Source organism: Leopardus geoffroyi, chromosome C1 (genome assembly GCF_018350155.1).
Source record: "Leopardus geoffroyi isolate Oge1 chromosome C1, O.geoffroyi_Oge1_pat1.0, whole genome shotgun sequence".
Taxonomy (NCBI): Eukaryota; Metazoa; Chordata; class Mammalia; order Carnivora; family Felidae; genus Leopardus; species Leopardus geoffroyi.
The window spans coordinates 217355311-217370734 of NC_059328.1; the positions used below are offsets into that span (position 1 = coordinate 217355311).

The 15424-nt window shown below is 48.0% G+C and overlaps 1 protein-coding gene across 20 annotated transcripts in view; it reads left to right on the forward strand.

The window, feature by feature from the left end:
- AGAP1 (ArfGAP with GTPase domain, ankyrin repeat and PH domain 1) overlaps positions 1-15424 on the forward strand; it is a 553911-nt gene that overhangs the window by 358899 nt on the left and 179588 nt on the right. For 17 of the 20 annotated variants that reach the window (XR_006713257.1, XM_045481824.1, XM_045481825.1 and 14 more), the window contains one exon: positions 5632-5800. The exons of the other annotated variants lie outside the window; for them this stretch is intronic. Coding sequence is in view for 16 of the 17 variants with exons in the window: in XM_045481824.1 (XP_045337780.1) it covers positions 5632-5800 (169 nt within the window). In the remaining variant the exon portion in view is untranslated. The remainder of the gene's footprint in view (positions 1-5631; positions 5801-15424) is intronic. 20 annotated transcript variants of the gene reach the window in all.

Sequence of the window (15424 nt, forward strand, 5' to 3'; positions counted from 1 at the left end):
AGAGAGGAAAAATCCGATCCAATGGCCGCGGCCAGTCATCAGTCTGCCCTAACAATTATCTACCCTAGAGAAAGTATTACATGTTAACATAAAATATTAAATCTCGGAGCATTTATGTGTAGTTAGAAACCAGAACTTATTGGGAAAACCTAATTGGAACAAAAATTTCTGTGATTCTTTTTGCATCAGTTAATTATGGAAATGAAGAGTCTCCATACTTTAAAAAAAAAACAACAACAACAACAACCCAGTGTGTATAAAGCAGAGTGGTGTCAATTGCATCATCTCTGCAAAGAGAGTACGGTTTCTTTTTTTTTTTTTTTTCAACGTTTATTTATTTTGGGGACAGAGAGAGACAGAGCATGAACGGGGGAGGGGCAGAGAGAGAGGGAGACACAGAATCGGAAACAGGCTCCAGGCTCTGAGCCATCAGCCCAGAGCCTGACGCGGGGCTCGAACTCCCGGACTGAGAGATCGTGACCTGGCTGAAGTCGGACGCTTAACCGACTGCGCCACCCAGGCGCCCCGAGAGTACGGTTTCAAAGCCATGGGTTTTTATTCAGATGCTCTCATTCTGAGATGCCAATCATACCGTTTCTGCATTTTGGGTTAGCTTTCAGATCTTGTTAACTGCTTTTGGTACCCCTGTGAACACATAGGGCAAACCCATCTTTCAGCAGACAGCCAAAGGTGACGTTGGGATGGGAGGCAGGGAGAATCAATACAGTAAGGGTATTTTTAGGGACTCTTGATGGATTGCTGTATTTTGAGCTTAACTTCGAGTGCCAGATGCCCCAGAGCTGACTAAGATGAACTCACCATTTGCTGAGAACCGTGGGGCCGTCGTGCATGCAGAGGGCTCTGAGGTCACCAAGACAAGACGCACCTTCTTCCCCGCCCGCCCCCCCCCCCCGTGCAGTTTTGGGGAGAACCCCTGTGTCATTCTAGCATTTGAATGGCGTTTGGGTGAGGGTTTACTCTCCTTGCAGGAGCACAGCGTCACCGAGCTGATGACCTCCAGGTCCTGGTAACGCGTAGCCGTGAGCTTTTAGGACAGGATCGTATGGCGGCAGATCAAATGAATCCTGCGTACCGGGAGCGATCGGAGGCACCGCGGCGCTAATGACTCCGCGGCCCTCCCTGAAGGCGGCCCCCCAGAAGGTGGGAGCCGTGTTAAGCTGTGCTTCCGTCAGCAGGCTGAAAGCTGTGGCTCTGACACGGCTCCCAGTCGCTCGCAGGTTTCTCTCATTGCACCTCATTTGCATCTGGGACATCAATTAGCATGTTTGTTGAGGCTAATTGAATGAAACTCAATCATAGCTCTTAATTGCTTGACTATGTGAAAAGAAATCACATTAATGCAGCTAATTAAGTGTACGGCAATAGATGCAACATAATTAGGAGCGAGAGGTAAAAAACAAGGGTTGGCAAAGGTGTGGGAGCCGGGTTGCGGGGGGACCCGGCGCACAGTCACCAAGGCTATTGACACGTTCAGGAACGGGTCCCTCTGCTCCCGCGCCTGCTTGGAAAAAAGAATTCCGCGCGACAAGAGCGCGGACAACTTGAGAAGAAAAATGCAAATAGGTTGGCAATTACTACTTTTTCAAGCTGTTGTGGGGCGGGAGATGGCGCCTCAGAGGGGCCTGGCTCTTGAGTGGGCCCCGGGGACTTGTTACGTGCTGTTTAAAAGTACTTGGCTTTGAATTACCCTCATGCCTCGTTAAAGGGTTTTTTCCCCCTTTTATCATCGATCAGCATTTTCTACGAGGAGCACAAGAAGGGTAGTATCTGTAGCATTTGCATATCAAAATCAAGCTTGCTGGGTCTTTATTTTACCGGCGAGGTCCCTCCCTCGGGCCGCAGGGCCGCACACACGTCCGCTTCTGAGGAGGCCACGTTGTATACTGGTTCTGGCTTTAATTCCTCAACTGCCAAGCTGGGGAGACATGAAAAGGGATGGATTCTTTCAAACACGGGAAACTCAGCATCGTTTCTCTTGGGGGAACCCAGAAGCCACATACTCAGGCCTCCTTGCCTTCCACTGTTTCTGAAGCACCACCTCCAAGGGCTTTTCGTGGATTAGGAGATGCATCTTGTAAGGTCTGTTAAAAAAAAAAAAAAAAAAAAAAAACCACAGTGGCTTGCAACGCAAGAATTGCCAAGTTCATATTCTGGGGTTTTTTTTTTTTTTTTTTTTTAGATCTAGTTCCTCTGAAGTTTCGACGCCTAACTCAAGCGAGGAAACAGATTCCCTGGCCCATGCTGAGCCAAAGATAAATGTGTTCCCTTGCCGCGTTCACATCCAAAGAGCAGACTCTTGGTACATTTCTATAATAATTTTAAATAAAATATCCTGGTTATTGTATGTTAAAACATGCCTATTAAAAGAGCCCATGCTGAGGCTTAGTCACTATCTGATTAGCCTCATTTTAGAGCCCATAAGCAATAAATGCTCAATTACACTCCTATTATTGTATTTTAATTTGTTAAGAATTGGCATTAAAGAAGAAAGTTATAGCAAGTTGATATTTTTGAAAGAGCAAGTGTGGGAGAATGAAGTCATTCTGTACAAGCCTTGACTTTGGTTCTGAAGCTTGGGTTTGCCCATTTTCGTTGGATACTAATGGAAGCACGTTGAAGATGTCTAAGAACGACCTTTGTTTTCTCTTTAATGACCTTGACACTTTGCCCTCCACTAAGCGAGGATGGCTTCCTTGGTGCTTTTTGTTCACATCCCCAGAACCTTGAGCTCAGTCATGAGTCTTCCTGTATTCCTTCCCGTCTGGGTCTGTTTGCTCCTTCACTCTGATTTCGTAACCACCGTCTTTCTGTCTTTGGTCCATATCCTTCCAAAACCACAGCTCTTTCACGGTTCATTATATCTTGGGGTGTTGCCCAAGCGTCTTGACTTCCACGTGGAGTCTTCAGTCTTGTTGGGACGGCGGAGACTGACTCCAGGCAGCGCGTCCTGCGGGGTCAGCATGCCTCGGGTCCTCTGCTCCTGGCCTCCATGGCTCACGGGAGGCTTGTGAATGCCACTGCCGCTCTCCGGATGGTTGGTTTTACAAGTGGTGATGAAGGCCCAGCCTCCCCACTGCCTCGGAAGAGCTGGTCTGTATCTGCCCCACTTTGGTGCAGCTCCGATCCTTTCTCTGGCCGTCTTCAGTCCCGGGGTCCTCCTGGCTCTGGCCTTGCTTGGCCTTGTGAGTGTGTGTTTGCCACCAAGAGTTGGCCATTTGAGTTGTATCCTTAGGAAGTCATTAGGGACCCTGCGGCGTCTTTTCCTTCTGGGTTGGTGCTTTTCAAACCTTCTAGAGTTCTGTGTTTGCTCCATCAGAACGTCTCCCCCCCCCCACCGTGGCCAGGTCTTCCCATTCTGGGCTTTTTCTTCCTGCCCTTCCTCCTCTGCTGAGAATTCCCACGCCCTCTTTCCTGAGTCTGGGTCGGCTCCCGCGTGCCCCCCTCTAAGTGCTCTCTCTCTCTCTCTCTCTTTTTTTTTTTTTAAACAATTCTCATTTTTTTTAAAGCGTGGCAGAATAGGGATTTTTGTTTATTTTGTCTTATTTTAATGTTTATTTTTGAGAGAGTGCACGTGAGCGAGCGGCAGAGAGGGGGGACACAGGATCTGAAGTGGGCTCCACGCTGTTGGACTGACACCAGCAAGCCCAGTGTGGGGCTTGAACCCACAAACCGTGAGAGCATGACCTGAGCCAAAGTCGGACACTCAACCAACTGAGCCACCCAGGTGCCCCTCCTCCCCACCTTTTTTCTAAGTTTATTTATTTACTTCGAGAGAGAGATCGAGAGAGCGCAGGGGAGGAGCAGAGAGAGAGAATCCCAAGCAGACCCTGTGCTGCTAGCACGGAGCCCGACGCGAGGCTCGATCTCACGAACCATGAGATCATGACCTGAGCCGAAATCAAGAGTCAGATGCTGAGCCGACTAAGCCACCCAGGTGCCCCGTAAGCGCTTGTGTTGTGGGGTGAGGTCTCCGCTTTTAACACTCGAGGCCGACCCTCCCTCCAGCAGACTGCGGAGGGACGATGCCTCTTCTCGTGCTGTCTGTCCTGAGGAGCCGCATGCGGGTTCCTTCCCCTGTGTTGGAATCTTGTGCTTCTGGTTCCTTTTTTGTGTTGTCGCTTCTGTCCGCAACCGTCCTGCTGTTTGATGAGCCAGTGACTGCTTCTCCGCCCCTTCACCTGCTGGCACGTGAACTGAAAGGCTCCGCAGCCTGCTTTCCAGAAGCCGGGGATCCTTGCCTCGGCTTCCCTGCTGCTCTCCAGGCCCCCTTTGCCCCCCTTGATAGACTTTGGCCGACTTTCCTCATCCCACAGCCTGGGTCTCTGTCCCTTGTGCTGTGCTTCTAGGACTTTATCTGGTTCTCTCTGCGTCACTTGACCCTACGGGTTAGCAATTACAACTCACTTTTCCAGCCTCCCTGGGTCCCTGGTGGCCCACACCCTGGTTTATTTGGCGGTTCTTCTAAAATTACATTGACAAGAACTTCATTGTTCATCCTAACTACAGATTTATTGGCTTTTCCCCTTTATATTCTGAAAGGAATTCTACCAAGATTCTGCCAAGGGAGGAATGCGTTTGTTGCATTTCATGCTTAGCCTTAAAACACTTGACGTGCTATTTGCCCAAGAATGTTTTAGAATATGCCCTTTTTTAATGTGTGAGGTCGATTTAACATGTCTACATGTTTGGCCAGGGGGCACTTTGCCAAAAAAAAATGCATTTTGAAGGGTCAGTAATTCCTAACTCACCAGTCGGCCCCTCACCCTGACTCTCAGCTGCTTCTCCTCTCCCCCCACCCAACAACCAACTCTTAGATAATGTTTTACTCTGCACGGAATTGTCCAGCGACCCCCACAGAGACCATCCCTGTCTACCTAGACATCCCTGTGGCTCCGTGTTAACTGGGTCATCCACCTCCAGTATGAAGAGAACACAAAGATGCTTTCTCTGGGCACGGTGAGCCGCTCGGAGAAACACAACGCTTGAGTACCAAAGAACGTTCTTTCTTTTTCCACATCACATCCGGCCATTACACACCCATCCGCGAGCTCCACGTTTTCTCAACACCGTACCACCGACGCCCTCAGACATTTTCCTGGTCCTTATTAGTAAAATGCTTGGCCTTTTATTTCAGGAGTTTCTTACCTGAGTTCCCAACAGACCGCTTCATTCTTATCTAGAGGCTTCGTGGTGCTGCCATCCAAGGCAGAACAGTTGTTATAAAATAGCTCCCTGCTCCCTGGAGCTTTACCTGAAACTTACAGGAAGACCCCGGGGTCCTAGTGCACCTTCTATAAGCAGCAGCTTATAAAATACGATTTCACGTGGACACTTGTTTTCTCCAGCTGGTTTCTAATCCCCCTGATGGAAGCATTTCCTGTGTCTGCTTGGATTTGAGGGACCTGGGTTAGTTCAGGACAAAGAGACTGTGGTTTCAATATAACGATGATGCCACCATAGTAGACAGATCAAAACCTCATTATTTTTAAAGTGCTTGCCACAGTGGAAGGGTCATAGGATTACAACTCGTGGTGTCTGATAGAACCTTGTGTCCTAGATTGTGAAAGGTCATCTTTTTAATATCTCTTGGATGTTTAACATTTTGAACAGGATTACATGCAGAATGTTCATGGTAAAGAGATTGATCTTCTGAGAACCACTGTGAAAGTCCCAGGGAAGAGGCCACCCCGAGCCACGTCGGCCTGTGCGCCCATCTCCAGCCCTAAAACCAATGGCCTGTCCAAGGACATGAGCAGTTTACACATCTCCCCAAATTCAGGTAAGCTCGCAGCGGACGTGCTGAAGAATCCAGCGTGACGACGGCAGTAGATGTCGCTGGTTGCAGGAGAGTGCGGAGCCGTTGCGGTCAAGTGAGATTTTAACCATTAACATTGTACGTTAAGGCCTAGACACCTCTTCGCTTCTGTGGGTGGTTCTGTGACTGCCAGCCAGCACCTGGTGCCATTTTGAGTCATGGCTGCCCAGACCAAACCACGAGGTCCTCCCAGAGTTGTGTAGTTGAAAGTCGAGGCTCACATATGATCGAGGATTCGAGGGCCTTGTAAAATACGTAAATTAATCGTGCGGATATCAAGGGTTGGTATTCATTTGTGGCGACCAAGTGGATAAAAGTAGGAGAGCTATTTGGAGCAAGATTTCAAGGAAACCGTTGGACCTAAGATTTCCGATCTCTCCGTTTTGTATGGTAACTGTCGGGTCATTCTTTAACACAAGTGTAAATTTTCCTGTTCTCTTTTAAAGGAGCGTTTGCTTTTTAATTCAGGATCAGAGAGCGTGTTTTCTCAAATTTAGACGTGTTTAGAGATTCCTGGCCTTTGTGTGCAATTGCAAGCCATTCAAAATGTCATGGGTCGCTTTTGTTTAAGAATCTTTGCAAATGACTGCCCCCGGCTTTAACCTTCTGGTGATTATTATCAGAGAAAAGGCTGGAGTCCTCCTTCTGACACACTTCAACACATGGATTTGTTTTCCCCAGCAAAAAGTCCCTTTCTCCTCTCTAACCTACATCCAGTCTTCTCAAAATAAATTATGGTTATGCGGCACTTTCTAGCATATGTCTTTGCTTCTTAAAAATGCTGCATTTTCCCCTTTCTGAGATGTTAAGTGCTTTTAAAGAGGAATGATGCTAACCCCACGGTTCTGTGGCATAAATATGGCATTGGTTGGTGAAAGCAGGGTAGGAGAAAGGGGCCAGAATTGGGGGCCATAGCTTGGGCTTTACTTCAGGATGCCAAGTGGTGTTGGACAGCTCACTCAGCCAGGTTTTACCACCACATCAGGTCGATCTTGCCTGGCCTGCCTACCTCACAGAGATGTGATGGCAGGTAAGATACCACATACAACAGTTTTGGGAAACAAATAAAGTACAATACAAGCAGCAGCCGTTATTACCAATCAAAACAAAACTGGGCTGGGCTTGCCATCAAAGGAGACATCTGTTCATTCCAGAGTGGTGACAAGGTCTCTCAGGACCTGCTGACCTTCCTTCCAAGACATATATGAAGTTTCCCTCTTCAGGATGGTGTGCTAATGCTGGGATTAGAAGAGAGAAAAGAACCACCCAAGGGAACACAAAAATTCAGTATTGAATGAAAAGCTAACGTCTTCACCACTTTGTATTTATTGATTTACTCAAAACATATTTACTGACCACCTGTTCTGTGCCAGGAATGGTGTGTGCTGTGGATACAGGGTCCCTGATCTGCAGAACTTCTGCAAGAGGCAGGCCTCTTCAAACCAGCTAATTTTCCACTTCCCCTTGTAACCCATCGTGTCAGATCCACGCATTTATTTCTTCAAGTCAACAAACGTGTATGGCATTTCTGACATATGCCAGGCCTGGTCCTGGGCCCTGGGGACGCAGAAGGTTAAGACGTCATCTCTACTCTCCAGAATCTCACCCTCTGGTGGGGAAGACAGACGAGCAGACAAGTAAACGCAGTGCCACATAGCAGGCCACGGCAGGAGTACGTACGGGGGCCTGCGGGCCCAGGGGTGATGTGTTCAGCGCTACCCTAGGAGACGGGGCAAGGCTTCAGGGCTGGGGCACCACCTGTGCTGAGTGTAAACAAAGGAAGGGAATTTGCCAGGCATTAGGGCGGGAGAGGAGCCTCCGAGGTGGAGAAGTTGTGGATACGTAAGGTTTGCTGTCTAAATGCCTTAATCTTGAGACTTGCATCCCATGGTGCCACTGTTCGTTTTCCTAAGGAAAAATGTGACATTTGGTAAACAAAGTACAGAATGCCATTTAACCATGTCCTGTCCCATGCAGTAGGTTATGTATGGCCTAGGCCTGGGTTAAAGGAGTGTTTTTCAGTGCCCCCATTTCTTTTTAACGCCCCTGCCTTGGGTGGACGGGAGGGCGCGGGGAAATGCCAAAACCCCTTTTCCACGCTCACAAGCCCAGCTGGTTACAGCGCATTCTTTCAGCCCTAAGCCAAGTTAATTCCTCTTTTTTTTTTTTTTTTTAATTTTCTTAATGTTTATTTATTTGTCTAGAGCAGGAAGGGGAGAAAGCACATGAGTCAGGGAGGACAGAGATAGGGGGAGAGAGAATCCCAAGCAGCCTCCACACTGTCAGCACAGAGCCCGAAGTGAGGCTCAGACTCACAAACCACGAGATCATGACCTGAGCCAAAATCAAGAGTCGGACACTTAACGGACTGAGCCACCCAGGCGCCCCGCTAAGTTAATCTTTCTTAAAGGGAGCCTGCTTGGTTTTTCCTCTCCTTTGCATCACAAGTGGGGACGAGGAAATGGGGGTGTGACATCTGCAGGATCACAGTGCCCCTTTGGGGGAAGAAAGGGTCTCGTGGTCATGGCACGCTTGTCTCAGCGTGCCGGTGACATCATCGGCGGGCGGCCCTCCATTCCCTGCTTCCCAGGTGTTCTGTCACCTGAACACAGCAAATTTACCTGGCAGTGAACTGGCGTGACACTTACGGGGTGGACTTCTGGCTAAAAATAGGTATTATTGTAACCGTTTTAGAGCCCTTTGCCAAAGAACTTCCCATGTGCTTAACAGTATCCTTCTTTACAACTCCTTTGAATTTTGCTGTTTTGTTCTAGAGCTCCGCGTTAACTGGTCATGGTTGCTTCTTTTTACGCTGTTCCTTTTTATTTGCTTTCTTACCTCAGTGCTGTTGGAGCAGATAAGTGTCTTGTGCACCTTCCCTTCTAGTAACTTTTTCATTTTGCACAGACGTGACACTTACGTGTCCCTAAATCCTTGTGCGTAACACTTCTTGTCTTAGAATAAAGGTCCATAAGTGAAGCGATTCAGCCAGTGAATATAGACACTCGTGAGATTCTTGATATACATTCCAAATTAATTTCTGGAAAGGTTTTGTTGTACAAATACCCTACCACCTATAAAGTGAGTTCCCATTTCACCCACACACACTTGTGGCATTGCTATTATCATTTTTAGAATCTGTAGTAATCTGATAAGCAATAAAAATATCTCCCGCTTTATTTGGATTTCTTCAGTTAGGACTAAGGTTGGCCATCTCACGTTTATTGTCACAGGTATTTCTTATATTAAAATTGTTCAGATGTCGTCTTTTCCCTTTTTTGTACTAGGTGTTTGTTTTTTTTATTGATCTGTAAGAACTCTTTATATATTGAGGATATTAGTGCTTTATAATGCATTCTGCAGATATTTCCCCAGTTTATTATTTGCTTCTTTTTAAATTTTATGGTCTTATCTGCAGGTAGAGGTTTTCCCCGTTTTTAATATATGATCAAAATATATACGCAGAATCAAATCAGAAGTCCTTTACTTCTGTGGTTGCCACTTTAGATATTTAGAAGGCCTCTTGAAATCCTGAAAACAGTTAACAGTTCACATATGTATTTCCGAGTTTCGCAATTTTATTGCCTGTTTTTGAAAAATATTTAGCCTTTAATCCATCTTTAATCTGTTTGGGTCAATTATGTGCAAGAATAAATCTAATCAAACTTTTTATTCAAATAGATAACTAATTGTCCTTTCTGTGTTGAATTGTTTTCTTATAATGGTATGCATCACCTTTATTGTACAACTAATTTAATCAAATTCACCATGTTTCTGGCCTTGAGCCTCTATTCAGTTGACCTACTGTCTCCACATGATGTTATCATGTATGGGTTTACCACAGTGTCTCAGATTCAGGACGCAGTCTGTTATCTGGTAGCAATATTACTCGTTCATTTTATTGTCGTTCTTGACTGTTGCCACTCGTTTATTTTTTCCAGTAAACTTCAGAGTAACTTGAGACCTTCCCCTTCCCCCCAAAAAAGAATCCCACGGTGGCTCTAACTGGCATTGCTTCTAACCTATCAGTTAAGTGGAGCAGCTGACTACTATGTTTGAGTTTCTTGTCACGGAACACAGGTCTTGCCCAACTTACTCAAACGTAATATACATCCCTCAGTAAAGTTCCAGGACTTCGTTTAGATGTATCGTGCGGATCCGTTCTGTTCATTTTTGGTGACGTGTGAAGCTGATCTTTTTGGGGGGTGGGGGAGGAGAGTGAAGGGGGCTGTCTATTCTATCACCTACTTGGCAAGAAATAAGAAAGCTCCTAATCCTTATACTTTTTATCTCCAGCCGTCTTCCTGAACTCTTGTTAGTTGTTTATTCAGATGTCTGTCTTCATTTTCTAGTATACGGTCATAATGCATCTCGCATTTCAAATATTACAGTGCCTCATTGTACGTCAGTTTGGTTTTTAGCCTTTACAGCCAATGTCATGATTTGGGTACTTTACTGCTCCGCTTCCTGTTTCCTGTACGCTTCATCTTCCATCGTTGTTGGGTCTGCCGTGTGTATGCCCAGTCCTGATGAGTGGTCTGGAGACTTGGGGGCAGTACAACGCCTTCCCTCCAGGGGCCTTATACTCCACAGTGGTGGCAGAGGAGACAGAAGAAACAGAAACATTGAAGTTGGCGATCAATGCTCAAAGGACAAAGGCAAGGGGCTAGAAGGTCACTGGGGGGGGGGGGGGGGCGGGGCAGGGAGGTCCTATGTTATTCCTGGTGTTGGGAAATGCTTTGCCAGTCTTGGAATGTTGACCACATTTCATACATGAGAATGCTGGAAACGTGATGATCTTGATGTAGGGTTTTGCCCTGGGCTCAGGAAAGAGGAGAGAAACATGTCGAAGCAGCTCCCTTGCGTACTAATAACTGAGCTCACCAGTTAAGCAGAGTAAATGAGCCTTCAGGAAGGTGGGGTGGCCCCACGCTCCTGTCGGGCAGCTGTGGAATGCAGGCATGGCGGGCTCAGGGACGCATTCCGGAAGAGCCAACCCTGGGCGTCCCCGCCTCCAACCTGATGTGGATGCTGATGCTTGAAAGAGAAGGGAGCAGCTTGGGAAACTCAGAGCTCTGCACAGTCACAGAGAAATGTAAATAAATGGCAAGGAATGTCCGCTCTGACCGTGAGGGACATAACTGAAGGGCACCAGCCTGCCCGTGAACCCTGCGCTGTCGATCTGAACTGAACCTACCCGTCAGTGTGTGCCACACCCGTGTCCAGAGGCCGCAGGGAAACCCCTGCATCGGCCTGATCGACCCTCAGGCTCTGACTCATAAATATGAGTACAGACAACCAAGAGGTCTGTGGAATCCAGCAGTAAAAGCAAACGGGGACCGAGAGAAACAAAGGGACTAGTGATCCTAGAATAAAGGGAGTGATACTGAGGGAGAAGGAAGGAAGAGATTAATTACTGTTTTCATAAAATGCAACAAACTAAAGATTATATGAAAAACCTGGGGGGAAGGACTTCTTGCAAATTAAAGAAAAAAGATGACAAAAATCAAAAATTCCGTAGATAGGTTAAATACTATCAAGAACGTGGCCAAGGATACCATTGGTGACGTAGGTGTGCAGAAGAAGACATATGTTGGCGTCTTCTTGTCCGAAGAGCCTGGTATGAAGCTGGAGGGGACAGGAGGCTCTGAAAGCACAGAGAAAATCCCAGAAAGCATCCCAGGTGGGAGGAGAGAGCGAGGTTACCTGCCAAGAGACGGAACTCTTCTGGCCTGTCGCCTTCTCAGCGCAAACACCACGTGCTAAAAAGTAACGGAAGAATTCCTTTCTAAGGACCAATCACTTAGGGGTGGCTGGGTGGCTCAGTTGGCTAAGCGTCCGACTCTTGATCTCAGCTCAAGTCACGATCTTGCGGTTTGTGGGTTCGAGCCCCGCATCAGGTTCTGCACTGACAACGGGGAGCCTGCTTGGGATTCTGTCTCCCTCTGTCTCTGCCTCTCCCCCACTTGCTGTCTCTCAAAATTAAATAAAAATAAACTTAAAGCAATTAAAACACTAAGGGCCAATCATTTTGAACCTAGAAGTCTATATGCAGGGCCAAACTACTCTCAATCAAGTATGAAGATAGAAAAGAATTGCTTTAGATGACGTATAGGAATACAGAAGCCAAGTGACTTTTTGAAAAATCCGCTTAAGCATCTACTCCAGCAAAAAAGAAGAGGAGGAAGAAGAAAAAGAAGAATCCAGAAGATGCTTATTCAGGCCTGGTTAAGTCTCCCCCTCCCCAGAAAACCCTCCCCCTCCTCCAAGGTCACTCACGCAGGATGTCTGTGGCATCATCTGTCTTTTCCATTGCTTTGGCTTGGAACCCACTTGGCCGTTCTAATCCCAGGCCACATTTTTGAGAATCCACCCAATTGTAATTGCACATATGCTTCCAGAGAAGACCGTCAGATGTCCGGAACTGTTTTCCGGCCTGAGTTATTGGCCAGGCTGGTGTGGTAGAATGGTATCCACCGATGACGGAATGCAGACTCGTATAGGTCCTTAAGTTCCTCTGACATTGAAGTAGACAACAGGACAATGTAATGGCCAGTGGTCGGGCCCGGGGAGGCAGAAACACTAACTTGAGTCCCACCTTCACCATTTCAGGACCTTGAACAGGTGTCTCTGCGAACGTCAGCTTCTTCCTCATCGTTACGGTAGAAAACGGGCCCACCTCCGCTCCTGTGAGGGTAACACGCCGCGTGCTGCCTTTCCGAAGCGTGGCCCAGGGCGAGTCTCCAGAAGTGTCTCAGGAATCCGTCATTACAGCTGTGCTTGTCCCCGGTGAAGAAAAGGAAGAAATTGTGGAATTAATTTTTCCTACATTTTTTTAACATTTATTTATTTATTTTTTTTAAGTTTTTTTTTTTTTTAACATTTATTTACTTTTTGAGACAGAGCGAGACAGAGCATGAATGGGGGAGGGTCAGAGAGAGAGAGGGAGACACAGAATCTGAAACAGGCTCCAGGCTCTGAGCTGTCAGCACAGAGCCCGACGCGGGGCTCGAACTCACGGACCGTGAGATCATGACCTGAGCCGAAGTCGGACGCTTAACCGACGGAGCCACCCAGGCGCCCCTAACATTTATTTATTTTTGAGAGACAGAGCATGAGCGGGGGAGGGGCAGAGAGAGAGGGAGACACAGGATCTGAAGCAGACTCCAGGCTCTGAGCTGTCAGCACAGAGCCCGACGCGGGGCTCAAACTCACGGACCGTGAGATCACGACCTGAGCCGAAGTCGGACGCTTAACCGACGGAGCCCCCAGGCGCCCCTGGAATTCATCTGTTTTCATGCCACGCACTGTTGTTTCTGTAGCCTCTGTGTAGTTGTTGTGGGTTCAACACCGTAAACCCGTGCCGCCTGCAGACTGCGCGCCCCCTGCAGTGGCCGAGCGGTGGGCAGAGAGGCGCTCTGCGGGGCTTTCCGGGATCTCCGAGGGCCCTGGGCTCGCGGGCCGTGGCCCAGCGTCTCTTTTTTCCTGCCACATTTGGTTCTGAGCTGCCACATACCTCCCTGTCCTGAAAGGGTGTCTTTGTTGGGTATTCGGGACCACGACTGTGCTTTACCACACCAGGGCGACGCGTGGGTCTTCGTAGCGGGGGCGACCTTGCCCCCTTGCCTCCCTCCCTCGCTCCTGGCCCCCGGCGGTTTCAAAATACGAAAGAAAGCCGTCGGGAGGGTTGAGGCTGCTTTTCCGGGGTGGGGGGCGGGGACCTGGATGTGTTTGGAGTATCGAGCCGCCGTTGACATCTAAAGTCTCCGCCATGCTGTTTTCCTCCACACTTCAGTAATCAGGACATCCAGCAAACCCATAAAAAACCAAACTAATAGCATGAATATTCAGTGACCTAGAATACTAATTATTGTCATGAATATTAATGTGATCGGACTTGCTTTTTCCTCTCCTCTTTCTCTCCCGTCCTCTTTCTCCCTCTCTCCCTCTCTCTTTTTTTCCACTTAGCCGGCTCTAAAGATGGGTCATAATGAGAGCATTTAAGAGGGAGCGCGCTCTCCGCCGTGACAGGGACTGGGGTAATAAGGAGAGCTTGATTAACGCGGTGCACTTGGGGGAGAGATGAGAGGCTTCACGTGGGCCTGTTCGGGGGAGGCAATGAGACACCGGCGGCTCTGTTACTGCTCCCGGAGATTAATGAGGCCTAAGAGTGCATTAGGAACAGTGACAAAGGTTTGATCTAATGGGCTCAGTCATTTTTCCTTTGAGTGACAGACGCACAGAAGTAATTGGCTGTGCAGAATGGCAGCTCATTGGCGGTACTTAAGGATACATTATCCCCGTTGTGTGGCCCACAGAGGCTGTTTATCAAAACTGCTCACACCGCAGACGCCGAGCCGCTAAGCTGCTGTTACGGCGGTAATAGCTATTACCAAAAAAAAAAAATAATAATAATAATAACGCAACATCAAAACCCGATCCGTTGTTGTCTCATAGAAGCAAAGTTTTTCTTTGTTTAGTTTCACATGGTCCGGTGCCGGTCACGTGCGTCTCCCGGTCTGTCGGGCCGCCCCTCGTCAGCACCCCGGGGCTCGCTTCTCACCGCGTGCCGGCCTCCGTCACCCCTTCCTGTCGCACACTTTGGACTTTGTTTACAACGTTCATCCTCTGATACATAAATCGGGCGCCGCCGCTAAACCCCCTCCTAGCCCCTTGGTAGAACACTTGCCTGATTGGCTGAGAATTATTTCTCGAAAAAAAAAAAAAAATCCAAACAGCAGTATCCCGTGATATCTGCATCCGTGCACTAGGGTTTACCGGGAGTGGGTTTTGATGGCTATTTAACAACCCGTTATTTTTAGGGAAAGGAAGAAACGTTTTGTGGGGTTTCTGTTAGCTACATCTGTAACTAAAAGACGCGAAAGTTATTATTTTATCCGTTAGCAGAGCCCGGACATCTTCAGCTTCTATGAGACATGCATTCTTATTGCTAGCTGTTTCCGTGTTTATACGTTTCTCCCACTGAGGTTTAGGCAAATATCCGTTCTGTTGCTTCTGTCATTCTTCCAGGCGTGGACCGTTAATTCTCTGCTGTCCCCTCCCAGTTTCGTGAGCTCACAAATTGTGTTTTTGCTGAGTCCATACTAGTGCCCGTCACCCGCCAGGCGACATCTAGGAGGTAACCATTGAGGATGAGCACTGTTTGCTTTCCCCCACCCAGCACCCTGTGGGACACCCAGCACCAGCACTGTTTGGTTTCCCCCACCCAGCACCACTGGGGACAAGTTCAGGAGCCTGCCTTCCATTTTTTGGAAGCCGTCTTCAATTATTTGAACTCTAAGTGGGGTGTTCTTTTCTGTAAAGACTGCCGAAAGCACCTTGATCGTGATGATTTCAGTTAAAAACCCTGGAAACGCTGAGCTGTCTGCCACTCTGGGGACAGACACACCTATAAGTAAAAGAACAGGTTTGGAAACTTTTTCTCCCTTTCAAAAGTGTGTGTGTTTGGTGACGAATAGTGTTTCAAGCTGGACCAGCAAATGGTCGGCGTTTGAGAGAGGCGGGGGGGGGGGGGGGGGGGGGGGCCGGGCCAGGAAGGACCTCAGCCATCAAGAAGGCGGCTGAGTG